At 45.3% G+C, this 14,998-nt stretch overlaps 1 protein-coding gene across 2 annotated transcripts in view; it reads right to left on the reverse strand.

The window, feature by feature from the left end:
• Nucleotides 1-14,998, reverse strand: part of arhgap24 (Rho GTPase activating protein 24) — a 212,670-nt gene that overhangs the window by 177,619 nt on the left and 20,053 nt on the right. For both annotated transcript variants that reach the window (XM_042326458.1, XM_042326457.1), the window contains exon 2: nt 2,398-2,620. In XM_042326458.1, coding sequence (XP_042182392.1) covers nt 2,398-2,583 — 186 coding nt within the window. In that variant the 5' untranslated portion in view covers nt 2,584-2,620. The remainder of the gene's footprint in view (nt 1-2,397; nt 2,621-14,998) is intronic.

The raw sequence follows: 14,998 nt of genomic DNA on the forward strand, positions 1-14,998 counted from the left end.
GTGGTGTAAAGCTCACCGCCATTGGACTCTGGAGCAGTGAAAACAGGTTCTCTGGAATTATGAATCATGCTTCACCATCTGACATTCTAGACGATTCTGTGTTTCCAAGAGAATGTAATTCTAAATACAACTGTATTTAATAACTTTGTCAAATGAATGAAATCACAAACAAGGCATTAAGCTTTTAAGTTACAAGGCAATACTTACATTAAACAAGCATAATTCCAGACATATACAGTGCATTCGGAAAGTATTCAGACCCCTTCCTCTTTTCCACATTTTGTTACGTTACAGCCTTATTCTAAAATGGATTAAATAAAAAATAAAAATCCTCATCAATCTACACACAATAGCCCATAATCATCAACAGTTGATAAACTACCTTATAAACCCCTTTGTAAATCATTGTATGTGTTAGTGAGTATTGAATGGCAGGTCACACTTCACTGGCTATCTGCATTGTCATTGTACCTTAAACGTGCATTGTATATCTCTACATCTGTACTTGTACTGTATATTGTCATCCCGGGTGGCGCAGTGGCCTGAGGCACTGTATCTCAGTGATAGAGGCGTCACTACAGACACCCTGGTTCAGTGGTCTAAGTCACTGCATCTCAGTGATAGAGGCGTCACTACAGACACCCTGGTTCAGTGGTCTAAGGCACTGCATCTCAGTGATAGAGGTGTCACTACAGACACCCTGGTTCAGTGGTCTAAGTCACTGCATCTCAGTGATAGAGGCGTCACTACAGACACCCTGGTTCAGTGGTCTAAGTCACTGCATCTCAGTGATAGAGGCGTCACTACAGACACCCTGGTTCAGTGGTCTAAGTCACTGTATCTCAGTGATAGAGGCGTCACTACAGACACCCTGGTTCAGTGGTCTAAGTCACTGCATCTCAGTGATAGAGGCGTCACTACAGACACCCTGGTTCAGTGGTCTAAGTCACTGCATCTCAGTGATAGAGGTGTCACTACAGACACCCTGGTTCAGTGGTCTAAGTCACTGCATCTCAGTGATAGAGGCGTCACTACAGACACCCTGGTTCAGTGGTCTAAGTCACTGCATCTCAGTGATAGAGGCGTCACTACAGACACCCTGGTTCAGTGGTCTAAGTCACTGCATCTCAGTGATAGAGGCGTCACTACAGACACCCTGGTTCAGTGGTCTAAGTCACTGCATCTCAGTGATAGAGGCGTCATTACAGACACCCTGGTTCAGTGGTCTAAGTCACTGCATCTCAGTGATAGAGGCGTCACTACAGACACCCTGGTTCAGTGGTCTAAGTCACTGCATCTCAGTGATAGAGGCGTCACTACAGACACCCTGGTTCAGTGGTCTAAGTCACTGCATCTCAGTGATAGAGGCGTCACTACAGACACCCTGGTTCAGTGGTCTAAGTCACTGCATCTCAGTGATAAAGGTGTCACTACAGACACCCTGGTTCAGTGGTCTAAGGCACTGCATCTCAGTGATAGAGGTGTCACTACAGACACCCTGGTTCAGTGGTCTAAGTCACTGCATCTCAGTGATAGAGGCGTCACTACAGACACCCTGGTTCAGTGGTCTAAGTCACTGCATCTCAGTGATAGAGGCGTCACTACAGACACCCTGGTTCAGTGGTCTAAGTCACTGCATCTCAGTGATAGAGGCGTCACTACAGACACCCTGGTTCAGTGGTCTAAGTCACTGCATCTCAGTGATAGAGGCGTCACTACAGACACCCTGGTTCAGTGGTCTAAGTCACTGCATCTCAGTGATAGAGGCGTCATTACAGACACCCTGGTTCAGTGGTCTAAGTCACTGCATCTCAGTGATAGAGGCGTCACTACAGACACCCTGGTTCAGTGGTCTAAGTCACTGCATCTCAGTGATAGAGGCGTCACTACAGACACCCTGGTTCAGTGGTCTAAGTCACTGCATCTCAGTGATAGAGGCGTCACTACAGACACCCTGGTTCAGTGGTCTAAGTCACTGCATCTCAGTGATAGAGGCGTCACTACAGACACCCTGGTTCAGTGGTCTAAGGCACTGCATCTCAGTGATAGAGGTGTCACTACAGACACCCTGGTTCAGTGGTCTAAGTCACTGCATCTCAGTGATAGAGGCGTCACTACAGACACCCTGGTTCAGTGGTCTAAGTCACTGCATCTCAGTGATAGAGGTGTCACTACAGACACCCTGGTTCGAATCCAGGCTGTATCACATGTATCACATTGTGCGCTGCCATTGGGCGGCGCACAATTGGCCCAGCGTCGTCAGGGATTGGCCGGCGTAGGCCGTCATTGTAATTAAGAATTTGTTCTTAACTGACTTGCCGAGTTAAAAAATTATAAAATAAAAACATGTAGCACTACACTGAGAGACACACAGCATGAGGTTCAGCGGTCACTCACCAGGGCTTTAGTCTCCTCCTCGTCTTTGTAATAGTGTAGCTGTTCCCCTCGAAGTACGAACCAGCGTGTGTGCCAAGTCTTCACAAAGCCTCCCTGCTTCCTCAGCCAGCCACACCTGATGACGTTCTGCCTGCCCAGGCCTCGGCCATGCTGGGGACTACTGTTGGACACTGCCTGCTCTTCCATGGTGGTGGTCAGGCAAGAAGATCTCTAGAAGATCGCCCTGTTAGCAGCAGAGAAGAAAGAAGAAGGTTATTGAAGCCAACTTTAATATAGAGGACAGGAGAGCTGAAGGTCCCTAATAGTTGCTCTGTTATCCGATAGTGTCAGAATCTATTGATCTGTGAAGACGAACGGCATTACTACCAGAGAAAGCTCCTAAATTAATGTTACTCCGGCATGACCTCAAGTCAAGAGAAGCTGTAGACAGAACAGCTGATCGTGCAGATATAGGAACTGACTTGTAAGGCAGCCCCCAAAGTGACTTTCCCCATCAACTTTATGACCACTTGACCCATCAAGTGGTCATAAAATGCAGAAATGTTGAGATGATGTTTGGTCTCAATTCTACTAGATTTTGAGCTTTCTCCTTAAACCTTTGGATGTTGATTATTTGACGATAATGTGTTAATAATTTCTTCCTTTGCAACTCATTCATTTCTATGTCCATTTGTGATGGCTATAATACAATAGGGTGACTTTGGTGAATGTGCTTTCTGTGACGTGTACAGAGTGCTAGATAAAATGTAATGGCTCATTGTAAGACACAAAGAATAGTTTGTTATCCCAAGCGTGGTGCATACGGCCAGCTGAGTGTAATACTGTAGATGTGGGTGTGCTTCGAAAAGTCATTGTTTTGTTATTCACAGAATGGCCATAGATCTTTCACCACTGGTATGCTACATTTAATATGTGAAAGTTCTTTTGATTTAACTTCAACAATTGTTCTTGATTATTTCCAAATTCTGATTCGTTGTTTTATTTTCTCATATGATTTTCTCTCAAAGGTAGTAGGAGAGTTAGAGAATTTTAATTTAAAATATACTTTTTATGATAGTTATCTTTTATATCTTTAGTATTCATCTGACTGTTTTGATAAAACTATATCTGAAGTTGCTATTGACCAATCAGATAAACTGACTATTTTATGTTCATTGAAATGTGGATTAATCTGTGACGTAATGTACCTTCAGTTATGTGTTTGGTCTTACATTTGTATGTCTAAAGAAGACAATGACACCAGCCTAAAGGACACTTCTGGGGCGATGCTGCTAGCACCATGAACTACTTGGTCACAAGATTGTCTACAGTGACTACAGTGCTGGCCGTCCAAATCGAAACCCTTCTGTCTGATGCAGAATAAGATCAAATCAAATCAAATCAAATGGATTTATATAGCCCTTCGTACATCAGCTGATATCTCAAAGTGCTGTACAGAAACCCAGCCTAAAACCCCCCAAACAGCAAGCAATGCAGGTGTAGAAGCACGGTGGCTAGGAAAAACTCCCTAGAAAGGCCAAAACCTAGGAAGAAACCTAGAGAGGAACCAGGCTATGTGGGGTGGCCAGTCCTCTTCTGGCTGTGCCGGGTGGAGATTATAACAGAACATGGCCAAGATGTTCAAATGTTCATAAATGACCAGCATGGTCGTATAATAATAAGGCAGAACAGTTGAAACTGGAGCAGCAGCACAGTCAGGTGGAAGTTGAAACTGGAGCAAGCGGCATGGCCAGGTGGACTGGGGACAGCAAGGAGTCATCATGTCAGGTAGTCCTGGAGCTCAGGTCCTAGGGCTCGGGTGTTTAAGGGTGGATGATGTAGGGCTAACGTCCCGAAGTGACTCTTCTTATTAACTGTATACAAGAATGTCCTCTGCGTTGTTTTTTATTTATTTATTTCTTATTTCACCTTTATTTAACCAAGTAGGCTAGTTGAGAACAAGTTCTCATTTACAACTGCGACCTGGCCAAGATAAAGCATAGCAGTGTGAACAGACAACAACACTGAGTTACACATGGAGTAAACAATAAACAAGTCAATAACACAGTAGAAAAAAAAAGAAAAAGAAAGAGTCTATATACAATGTGTGCAAAAGGCATGAGGAGGTAGGTGAATAATTACAGTTTAGCAGATTAACACTGGAGTGATAAATGATCAGATGGCCATGTGCAGGTAGAGATACTGGTGTGCAAAAGAGCAGAAAAAAAAAGTAAAATAAATTAATAAAACAGTATGGGGATGAGGTAGGTAAATTGGGTAGGCTATTTACCGATAGACTATGTACAGCTGCAGCGATCGGTTAGCTGCTCAGATAGCAGATGTTTAAAGTTGGTGAGGGAGATAAAAGTCTCCAACTTCAGTGATTTTTGCAATTCGTTCCAGTCACAGGCAGCAGAGAACTGGAAGGAAAGGTGGCCAAATGAGGTGTTGGCTTTAGGGATGATCAGTGAGATACACCTGCTGGAGCGTGTGCTACGGGTGCGTGTTGCCATCGTGACCAGTGAACTGAGATAAGGCGGAGCTTTACCTAGCATGGACTTGTAGATGATCTGGAGCCAGTGGGTCTGGCGACGAATATGTAGCGAGGACCAGCCAACTAGAGCATACAGGTCGCAGTGGTGGGTGGTATAAGGTGCCTCAGTAACAAAACGGATGGCACTGTGATAAACTGCATCCAGTTTGCTGAGTAGAGTATTGGAAGCTATTTTGTAGATGACATCGCCGAAGTCAAGGATCGGTAGGATAGTCAGTTTTACTAGGGTAAGTTTGGCGGCGTGAGTGAAGGAGGCTTTGTTGCGGAATAGAATGCCGACTCTAGATTTGATTTTAGATTGGAGATGTTTGATATGAGTCTGGAAGGAGAGTTTACAGTCTAGCCAGACACCTAGGTACTTCTAGATGTCCACATATTCTAGGTGGGAACCATCCTGGGTGGTGATGCTAGTTGTCTTAGGAATTCAGCCTTCTCTGTGTTGATCTCGCCAACCCCCATTGTCTCACCTCTGAGGAGCAGAGGTGACGTCATGTAGGTCTGATATCTGATTGGAGGTTAACTTTATAGTAATACAATTGGTCAACAACTCAGATTTTGAATCAAAACAACTCAAATGCTTATAAAAGGGTCTTAGATTCATTGTTCTCTCTCTCTCTCTCTCTCTCTCTCTCTCTCTCTCTCTCTCTATTGTAACTTAAGCTTCATGCCTTGTATATGAATTAATTCATTTTGCAGAGTTATTAAATACACTTGTATTTAGAGTTCCATTCTCAGACATTTACTAATTGCCTATTGCTGTAACTCAACTATAGTGTTCTGTTACGGTAAATCAAATAGTGTTCTGTTACTGTAAATCAAATATAGTGTTCTATTACTGTAAGTCAACTATAGTGTTCCATTACTGTAACTCAACTATAGTGTTCCATTACTGTAACTCAACTATAGTGTTCTATTACTGTAACTATAGTGTTCTATTACTGTAACTCAACTATAGTGTTCTATTACTGTAACTATAGTGTTCTATTACTGTAACTCAACTATAGTGTTCTATTACTGTAACTCAACTATAGTGTTCTATTACTGTAACTATAGTGTTCTATTACTGTAACTATAGTGTTCTATTACTGTAACTCAACTATAGTGTTCTATTACTGTAACTATAGTGTTCTATTACTGTAACTCAACTATAGTGTTCCATTACTGTAACTATAGTGTTCTATTACTGTAACTCAACTATAGTGTTCCATTACTGTAACTCAACTATAGTGTTCCATTACTGTAACTCAACTATAGTGTTCTATTACTGTAACTATAGTGTTCTATTACTGTAACTCAACTATAGTGTTCCATTACTGTATCTCAACTATAGTGTTCTATTACTGTAACTATAGTGTTCTATTACTATAATTATAGTGTTCTATTACTGTAACTTAACTATAGTGTTATATTACTGTAACTATAGTGTTCTATTACTGTAACTATAGTGTTATATTACTGTAACTCAACTATAGTGTTCTATTACTGTAACTATAGTGTTCTATTACTGTAACTATAGTATTCTATTACTGTAACCATAGTGTTCTATTACTGTAACTATAGTGTTCTATTACTGTAACTCAACTATATGTTTATATTACTGTAACTATAGTGTTCTATTACTGTAACTATAGTGTTCTGTTACTGTAACTATAGTGTTCTATTACTGTAACTATAGTGTTCTATTACTGTAATTATAATGTTCTATTACTATAATTATAGTGTTCTATTACTGTAACTCAACTATAGTGTTCTATCACTGTAAATATAGTGTTCTATTACAGTAACTCATCTATAGTGTTCTATTACTCTAACCATAGTGTTCTATTACTGTAACTATACTGTAACTATAGTGTTCTATTACTGTAACTATAGTGTTCTATTACTGTAACTATAGTGTTCTATTACTGTAACTATAGTGTTCTATTACTGTAACTATAGTGTTCTATTACTGTAACTATAGTGTTCTATTACTGTAACTCAACTATAGTGTTCCATTACTGTATCTCAACTATAGTGTTCTATTACTGTAACTATAGTGTTCTATTACTGTAACTATAGTGTTCTATTACTGTAACTCAACTATAGTCTCTTGCATTTTGCTAATTATCTGTATGGAGTCAGATACATGTTTTAACAGGCTAATTGCTTTGTCTCATTATGGGTGCATGTGATGTACAGTGGGGAGAACAAGTATTTGATACACTGGCGATTTTGCAGGTTTTCCTACTTACGAAGCATGTAGAGGTCTGTAATTTCTAAAACAAAAATCCAGAAAATCACATTGTATGATTTTTAAGTAATTAATTTGCATGACATAAGTATTTGATCACCTACCAACCAGTAAGATATCCGGCTTTCACAGACCTGTTAGTTTTTCTTTAAGAAGCCCTGTTCTCCACTCATTACCTGTATTAACTGCACCCGTTTGAACTCGTTACCTGTATAAAAGACACCTGTCCACACACTCAATCAAACAGACTCCAACCTCTCCACAATGGCAAAGACCAGAGAGCTGTGTAAGGACATCAGGGGTCAAATTGTAGACCTGCACAAGGCTGGGATGGGCTACAGGACAATAGGCAAGCAGCTTGGTGAGAAGGCAACAATTGTTTGCGCAATTATTAGAAAATGGAAGAAGTTCAAGATGGCGGTCAATCACCCTCGGTCTGGGGCTGCATGCAAGATCTCACCTCGTGGGGCATCAATGATCATGAGGAAGGTGAGGGATCAGCCCAGAACTACATGGCAGGACCTGGTCAATGACCTGAAGAGAGCTGGGACCACAGTCTCAAAGAAAACCATTAGTAACACACTACGCCGTCATGGATTAAAATCCTGCAGCGCACGCAAGGTCCCGCAGCGCACGCAAGGTCCCCCTGCTCAAGCCAGCGCATGTCCAGGCCCGTCTGAAGTTTTCCAATGACCATCTGGATGATCCAGAGGAGGAATGGGAGAAGGTCATGTGGTCTGATGAGACAAAAATAGAGCTTTTTGGTCTAAACTCCACTCGCCGTTGTCACGCCCTGGTCAAAGTATTTTGTGTTTATCTTTATGTATTTGGTCAGGCCAGGGTGTGGCATGGGGTTTTTGTAATTGTGGTGTGTTTGTCTTGGGGTTTTGGTGGTGGTATTGGGATTGTAGCTTAGTGGGTTGTCTAGCAAAGTCTATGGCTGTCTGGAGTGGTTCTCAATCAGAGGCAGGTGCTTATCGTTGTCTCTGATTGGGAACCATATTTAGGCAGCCATATTCTTTGAGTTTGTCGTGGGTGATTGTCCTTAGTGTCTTACTTGTACTCTCTGTTAGTTTGCACTAGATAGGCTGTTTTCGGTTTTCATTACGTTTATTGTTTTTGTAGTGTTTAGTGTTTAGTCGTGTTTACGTTTTGTTTAATAAATATGGATCGCAATCGACACGCTGCAGTTTGGTCCGACTCTCCTTCACCACCACTAGAAAACCGTTACAGAATCACCCACCACCAACGGACCAAGCAGCGTGTTAACAGGCAGGAACCACAGGAGAGGCAGCAGGAGCAGCAGCAGCTGCAGTGGGAGAGGCTGCACCACCTGGAGAAATGGACATGGGAGGAAGAACTGGACGGTAAAGGACCCTGGGCTCAGCCTGGAGAATATCGCCGCCCCAAGGAAGAACTGGAGGCGGCGAAAGCTGAGAGGCGCAGATATGAGGAGGCAGCACGGCGTAGCGGATGGAAGCCTGAGAATCAGCCCCAAAAATTTCTTGGGGGCTCAGGGAGAGTGTGGCAGAGTCAGGAGTCAGACCTGAGCCAACTCTCCCTGTTTATCGTGAGGAGCCAAGGAGGAGACCAGAACCAGAGACTGTGAAGGAGTTAATGGGGAAATTGGAGGAGAGAGAAATGAGGGAGTTGCTGTGTTGGTGCTTTTGCATGGAATTCGCCCGACGGAACGTGTTGGGGATTTGATGGCACCTGGGTTAGCGCTCCATACTCGTCCTGAGGTGCGTGTTAGTCGGCTGGTGAAGTTGGTGCCAGCCTCACGCACCAGGCCTCCTGTGCACATCCCTAGCCTTGCACATCCTGTGCCAACACTGCTCTCAAGATCTCCAGTACGCCTTCACGGTCTAGCCCATCCTGTGCCACCTCCACACTCCAGTCCTCCGGTGGCAGCTCCCCGCGCCAGGCTTCCTGTGCGTGTCCTCGATCCAGTACCACCAGTTCCAGCACCATGCACCAGGCCTTCAGTGTGCCTCGCCTGTTCAGCGCAGCCAGCGCTTTTCTCCTCTCCTGCGCTGCTGGAGTCTCCCGCCTGTTTAGCGCAGCCAGAGCCTTTCTCCTCTACAGCGCTGCCGGAGCCTCCCGCCTGTTTAGCGCAGCCAGAGCCTTCCTCCTCTACAGCGCTGCCGGAGCCTCCCGCCTGTTTAGCGCAGCCAGAGCCTTTCTCCTCTCCTACGCTGCCGGAGTCTCCCGCCTGTTCAGCGCAGCCAGAGCTGCCAGCCTGCATGGAGAAGCCAGAGCTGCCAGCCTGCATGGAGCAGCCAGAGCTGTCAGTCCGCATAGAGCAGCCAGAGCTGTCAGTCTGCATGGAGCAGCCAGAGCTGTCAGTCTGCATGGAGCAGCCAGAGCTGTCAGTCTGCATGGAGCAGCCAGAGCTGTCAGTCTGCATGGAGCAGCCAGAGCTGTCAGTCTGCATGGAGCAGCCAGAGCTGTCAGTCTGCATGGAGCAGCCAGAGCTGTCAGTCTGCATGGAGCAGCCAGAGCTGCCAGTCTGCAAGGAGCAGCCAGAGCTGTCAGTCTGCATGGAGCAGCCAGAGCGGCCAGTCTGCATGGAGCAGCCAGTCTGCATGGAGCAGCCAGAGCTGTCAGTCTGCATGGAGCAGCCAGAGCGGCCAGTCTGCATGGAGCAGCCAGAGCTGCCAGTCTGCATGGAGCAGCCAGAGCTGCCAGTCTGCATGAAGCAGCCAGAGATGTCAGTCTGCATGGAGCTGCCAGTCTGCAAGGAGCAGCCAGAGCTGTCAGTCTACATGAAGCAGCCAGTGCTGTCAGTTTGCAAGGAGCCGTCAGTCTGCAAGGAGCTGTCAGTCTGCAAGGAGCTGTCAGTCTGCAAGGAGCTGCCAGTCTGCAAGGAGCTGTCAGTCTGCAAGGAGCTGTCAGTCTGCAAGGAGCCGCCAGTCTGCCCAGCGCCGCCAGTGCCGCCAGTCTGCCCAGCGCCGCCAGTGCCGCCAGTCTGCCCAGCGCCGCCAGTGCCGCCAGTCTGCCCAGCGCAGCCAGTGCTCCCAGTCTGCCCAGCGTCGCCAGTCTGCCCAGCGTCGCCAGTCTGCCCAGCGCCGCCAGTCTGCCCAGCGCCGCCAGTCTGCCCAGCGCCGCCAGTCTGCCCAGCGCCGCCAGTCTGCCCAGCGCCGCCAGTCTGCCCAGCGTCGCCAGTCTGTCAGGATCAGTTAGATCCGCCAGTCAGCCAGGATTCGCCAGTCTGCCAGGATCCACCAGTCAGCCAGGATCCACCAGTCTTCCAGGATCCGCCAGAAGTGCCAGTCAGCCAGGATCCGCCAGAAGTGCCAGTCGGCCAGGATCTGCCAGTAGTGCCAGTCGGCCAGGATCTGCCAGTCGGCCAGGATCCGCCAGTCAGCCAGACTCTTCCAGATCTGCCAGTCAACCAGACTCTTCCAGATCTGCCAGTCAACCAGACTCTTCCAGATCTGCCAGTCAGCCAGGATCTTCCAGATCTGCCAGTCAGCCAGTATCTGCCAGTCAGCCAGGATCTGCCAGTCAGCCAGGATCTGCTGAAACCACCAGCCAGCCAGGAGCTGGTAGATCTATCTACCTGCCTGAGCTTCCTCTCACTCCTGAGCTTCCTGTCACTCCTGAGCTTCCTGTCACTCCTGAGCTTCCTCTCACTCCTGAGCTTCCTCTCACTCCTGAGCTTTCTCTCACTCCCGAACTTCCCCTCAGTCCCGAGCTGCCTCAGTCCCGAGCTGTCCTTCAGTCCCGATCTGCTCCTCAGTCCAGTGGGGTTCTGGGTGAGGACTACTAGGCCATGGTCGGCGGCGAGGGTGGACTATCCAGGGACGAAGGGAGAGGGGACTAAGACATTAAATGAGTGGGGTCCACGTCCCGCGCCGGAGCCGCCACCATGGACAGACGCCCACCCGGACCCTCCCTATTGTTTTGAGGTGCGTTCGGGAGTCCGCACCTTAGGGGGGTTCTGTCACGCCCTGGTCAAAGTATTTTGTGTTTATCTTTATGTATTTGGTCAGGCCAGGGTGTGGCATGGGGTTTTTGTAATTGTGGTGTGTTTGTCTTGGGGTTTTGGTGGTGGTATTGGGATTGTAGCTTAGTGGGTTGTCTAGCAAAGTCTATGGCTGTCTGGAGTGGTTCTCAATCAGAGGCAGGTGCTTATCGTTGTCTCTGATTGGGAACCATATTTAGGCAGCCATATTCTTTGAGTTTGTCGTGGGTGATTGTCCTTAGTGTCTTACTTGTACTCTCTGTTAGTTTGCACTAGATAGGCTGTTTTCGGTTTTCATTACGTTTATTGTTTTTGTAGTGTTTAGTGTTTAGTCGTGTTTACGTTTTGTTTAATAAATATGGATCGCAATCGACACGCTGCAGTTTGGTCCGACTCTCCTTCATCACCACTAGAAAGCCGTTACAGCCGTGTTTGGAGGAAGAAGAAGGATGAGTACAACCCCAAGAACACCATCCCAACCGTGAAGCATGGAGGTGGAAACATCATTCTTTGGGGATGCTTTTCTGCAAAGGGGACAGGACGACTGCACCATATTGAGGGGAGGATGGATGGGGCCATGTATCGCGAGATCTTGGCCAACAACCTCCTTCCCTCAGTAAGAGCATTGAAGATGGGTCATGGCTGGGTCTTCCAGCATGACAACAACCCGAAACACACAGCCAGGGCAACTAAGGAGTGGCTCCGTAAGAAGCATCTAAAGGTCCTGGAGTGGCCTAGCCAGTCTCCAGACCTGAACCCAATAGAAAATCTTTGGAGGGAGCTGAAAGTCCGTATTGCCCAGCGACAGCCCCGAAACCTGAAGGATTTGGAGAAGGTCTGTATGGAGGAGAGGGCCAAAATCCCTGCTGCAGTGTGTGCAAACCTGGTCAAGAACTACAGGAAACATATGATCTCTGTAATTGCAAACAAAGGTTTCTGTACCAAATATTAAGTTCTGCTTTTCTGATGTATCAAATACTTATGTCATGCAATAAAATGCAAATTAATTACTTTAAAATCATACAATGTGATTTTCCTGATTTTTGTTTTAGATTCCGTCTCTCACAGTTGAAGTGTACCTAAGATAACAATTACAGACCTCTACATGCTTTGTAAGTAGGAAAACCTGCAAAATCGGCAGTATATCAAATACTTGTTCTCCTCACTGTATGTATACTATCCTGTATATACACATATCAGGTATTGCTGCAAACTACAGACTAACCTACATGTAAATATGGTGTGACCACATCCCTGAAAAGCAGGAAGGACATCCAGGGTCAGATCTGATAAATCTAACCACATTACCATGTTATTGTTTTGTTCTATTCACTTTCCATGCAGTGTCCCAGCCTGTATTCTGTATTCTGTATCCTGTAGCCTGTAGCCTGTAATCCTGAAGCCTGCAGCCTGTAGCCTGTAGCCTGTAGCCTGTAGCCTGTAGCCTGAGGCCTGTGTAGCCTGCAGCCTGTAGCCTGTAGCCTGTAGCCTGCAGCCTGTACAGTATTTCAATTTTTTCCTGATAAACAAATCATTGATGTGGTTTGACACATAGAGACACAATGTCTGTTTGTCTGGGTTGTGAATGAAGGGAGGTAATGTCCATGTGGGAGGAAGGAGGTCTAGTTAGAGAGCTAACAGTAGACATTTGACTTCAGATTCTAGTAGGGTGAGGCCGGGTGCTGCAGACTGTTCTAGTGCCCTCGCCAATTCATTGATATATTTGTTGAAGAGGGTGGGGCTTAAGCTGCATTCCTGTCTCACCCCACGGCCCTGTAGAAAGAAATATGTGTATTTATGCCAATTTTAACCGTACACTTGTTGCATGTGTACATGGATTTTATAATGTTATATATTTTTCCCCCAACACCACTTTCCATTAATTTGTATAGCAGACCCTCATGCCAAATTGAGTCAAAAGCTTTTTTGAAATCAACAAAGCATCAACAAAGCAAGACTTTGCCTTTGTTTTGGTTTGTTTGTTTGTCAATTAGGGTGTGCAGGGTGAATGAATACGTGGTCTGTCGTAAGATAATTTGGTTAAAAGCCAATTTGACATTTGCTCAGTACATTGTTTTCACTGAGGAAATGTACGAGTCTGCTGTTACTGATAATGCAGAGGATTATCCCAAGGTTGACGCATATCCCACGGTTGTTATTGGGGTCTAATTTGTCTCCACTTTCATGGATTGGGGTGATCAGTCCTTGGTTCCAAATATTGGGGAAGATGCCAGAGATAAGGATGATGTTAAAGAGTTTAAGTATAGCCAATTGGAATTTGTGGTCTGTATATTTGATCATTTCATTGAGGATACCATCAACACCACAGGCCTTTTTGGGTTGGAGGGTTTGTACTTTGTCCTGTAGTTCATTCAAGGTAATTGGAGAATCCAGTGGGTTCTGGTAGTCTTTAATAGTTGATTCTAAGATTTGTATTAGATCGTGTATATGTTTTTGGTGTTTGTTCGCCGGTGAAGATGAGTCAGCCAATAGGGGAGGAGGTCAGTGACCTCCTCCAACCACACAAGCCATAGACTATTCTCTCTGCTTCCGCATGACAAGCGGTACCGGTGCAGTAGCATCATTTCTCTGATTCTCTGTAATAATGTTATTGGAATAATAATGCATTTTATTTTGTCAAGTGGTTTCTTGCATCAAACAACACAATAAAAATGATTTTTTTTTTTTCAAAAGCCTCATTGAATGAACAGTAGGCCTACATTGAACACCACACATTGTAGGCCGAATGATAGAACAGCTATTTCCATGTTAAAATGTTATGGGATGCATTTTCTCCATTGTTTTTGATGGTAGGCCACTCTGGCATTAAAACTTGAAACTATCAAGCTGATTTTAATGAAACCACAAAAAATGTGTGGGTTGGCTCAAAGTGCAAGACACTGACTAGCCAACATCATTGTTTTGATGACCTGGAGACTCTGTTAAAGATGCTGCTGTCAGCTCCTTATTGCTCTGCCACGTTGTCATCAGCAGAAAGCCTAGTGTGTTTTTGTTCCCTTTGGGCCCAGATGACATCCAGATGTTGTTCAATCATGTGTAGAAGAGCAGCAGCCGGGCGACAAAGATCCCCTGTCACAGCCACACTACCAACACACTACTTCCCCATTAATAAACAGACACATTACTCCTAGCCTGGTTCCCAAATCCGTTTGTGCTGTCTGGCATGGCAATGACCAGTAACATGACGTTGGCCTGGGGCTAGGTTTATGACAGTCATAAATACCTCTCCCGACCTCTTTCCTCTCTCTACCCTACTGATGTTACATTTGAAAACCCCTTGGTTAACATAGAGATTCTGGGAACATCAGAAGGTGGGGGAAATGAACTATATTCTGGTAATCCGACCAATTGAACATATGCAGTGGTACTTAATGAATATGATGTCAGTTTGGTTGTCATCTGAGACATTCTCATCAATGATAAGATGACATATACACTACAGTGGAAAGATCAGAGTTATTGGATTCACATGGTATTGTTGTTCAATTTAAATGTTTGAATATGAAATTATTTGTGATGGGATGAAATGTGATTTTAGCTTCTAAAATGTGAAAATTGGGTTTTCATGAGTGAATTAGGCCCGACTCAATGGCCCGCCCACGTGAAGAGACATGGGTTGTAAACTATGAAACACACCCCTTTTCTCCCTCCACTATATAAGCCCTTGACGAAAATGTAACCTCCTGTTCCGAGGATGTGAGGACGATGGTCTGATGTCAGAATGGTTCAGACAATAACTACAGGACGAAGCCAACATCAGCATGAGCTTTGGTTGCGAATGGTATGAATTTTGAACTCTTGTTCACTACAGAAGTGATACCTCCTAGCCGTTGAGTTAGCAACAGCAGCT

This window comes from Oncorhynchus tshawytscha, linkage group LG09 (genome assembly GCF_018296145.1).
Source record: "Oncorhynchus tshawytscha isolate Ot180627B linkage group LG09, Otsh_v2.0, whole genome shotgun sequence".
NCBI classification, from domain to species: domain Eukaryota; kingdom Metazoa; phylum Chordata; class Actinopteri; order Salmoniformes; family Salmonidae; genus Oncorhynchus; species Oncorhynchus tshawytscha.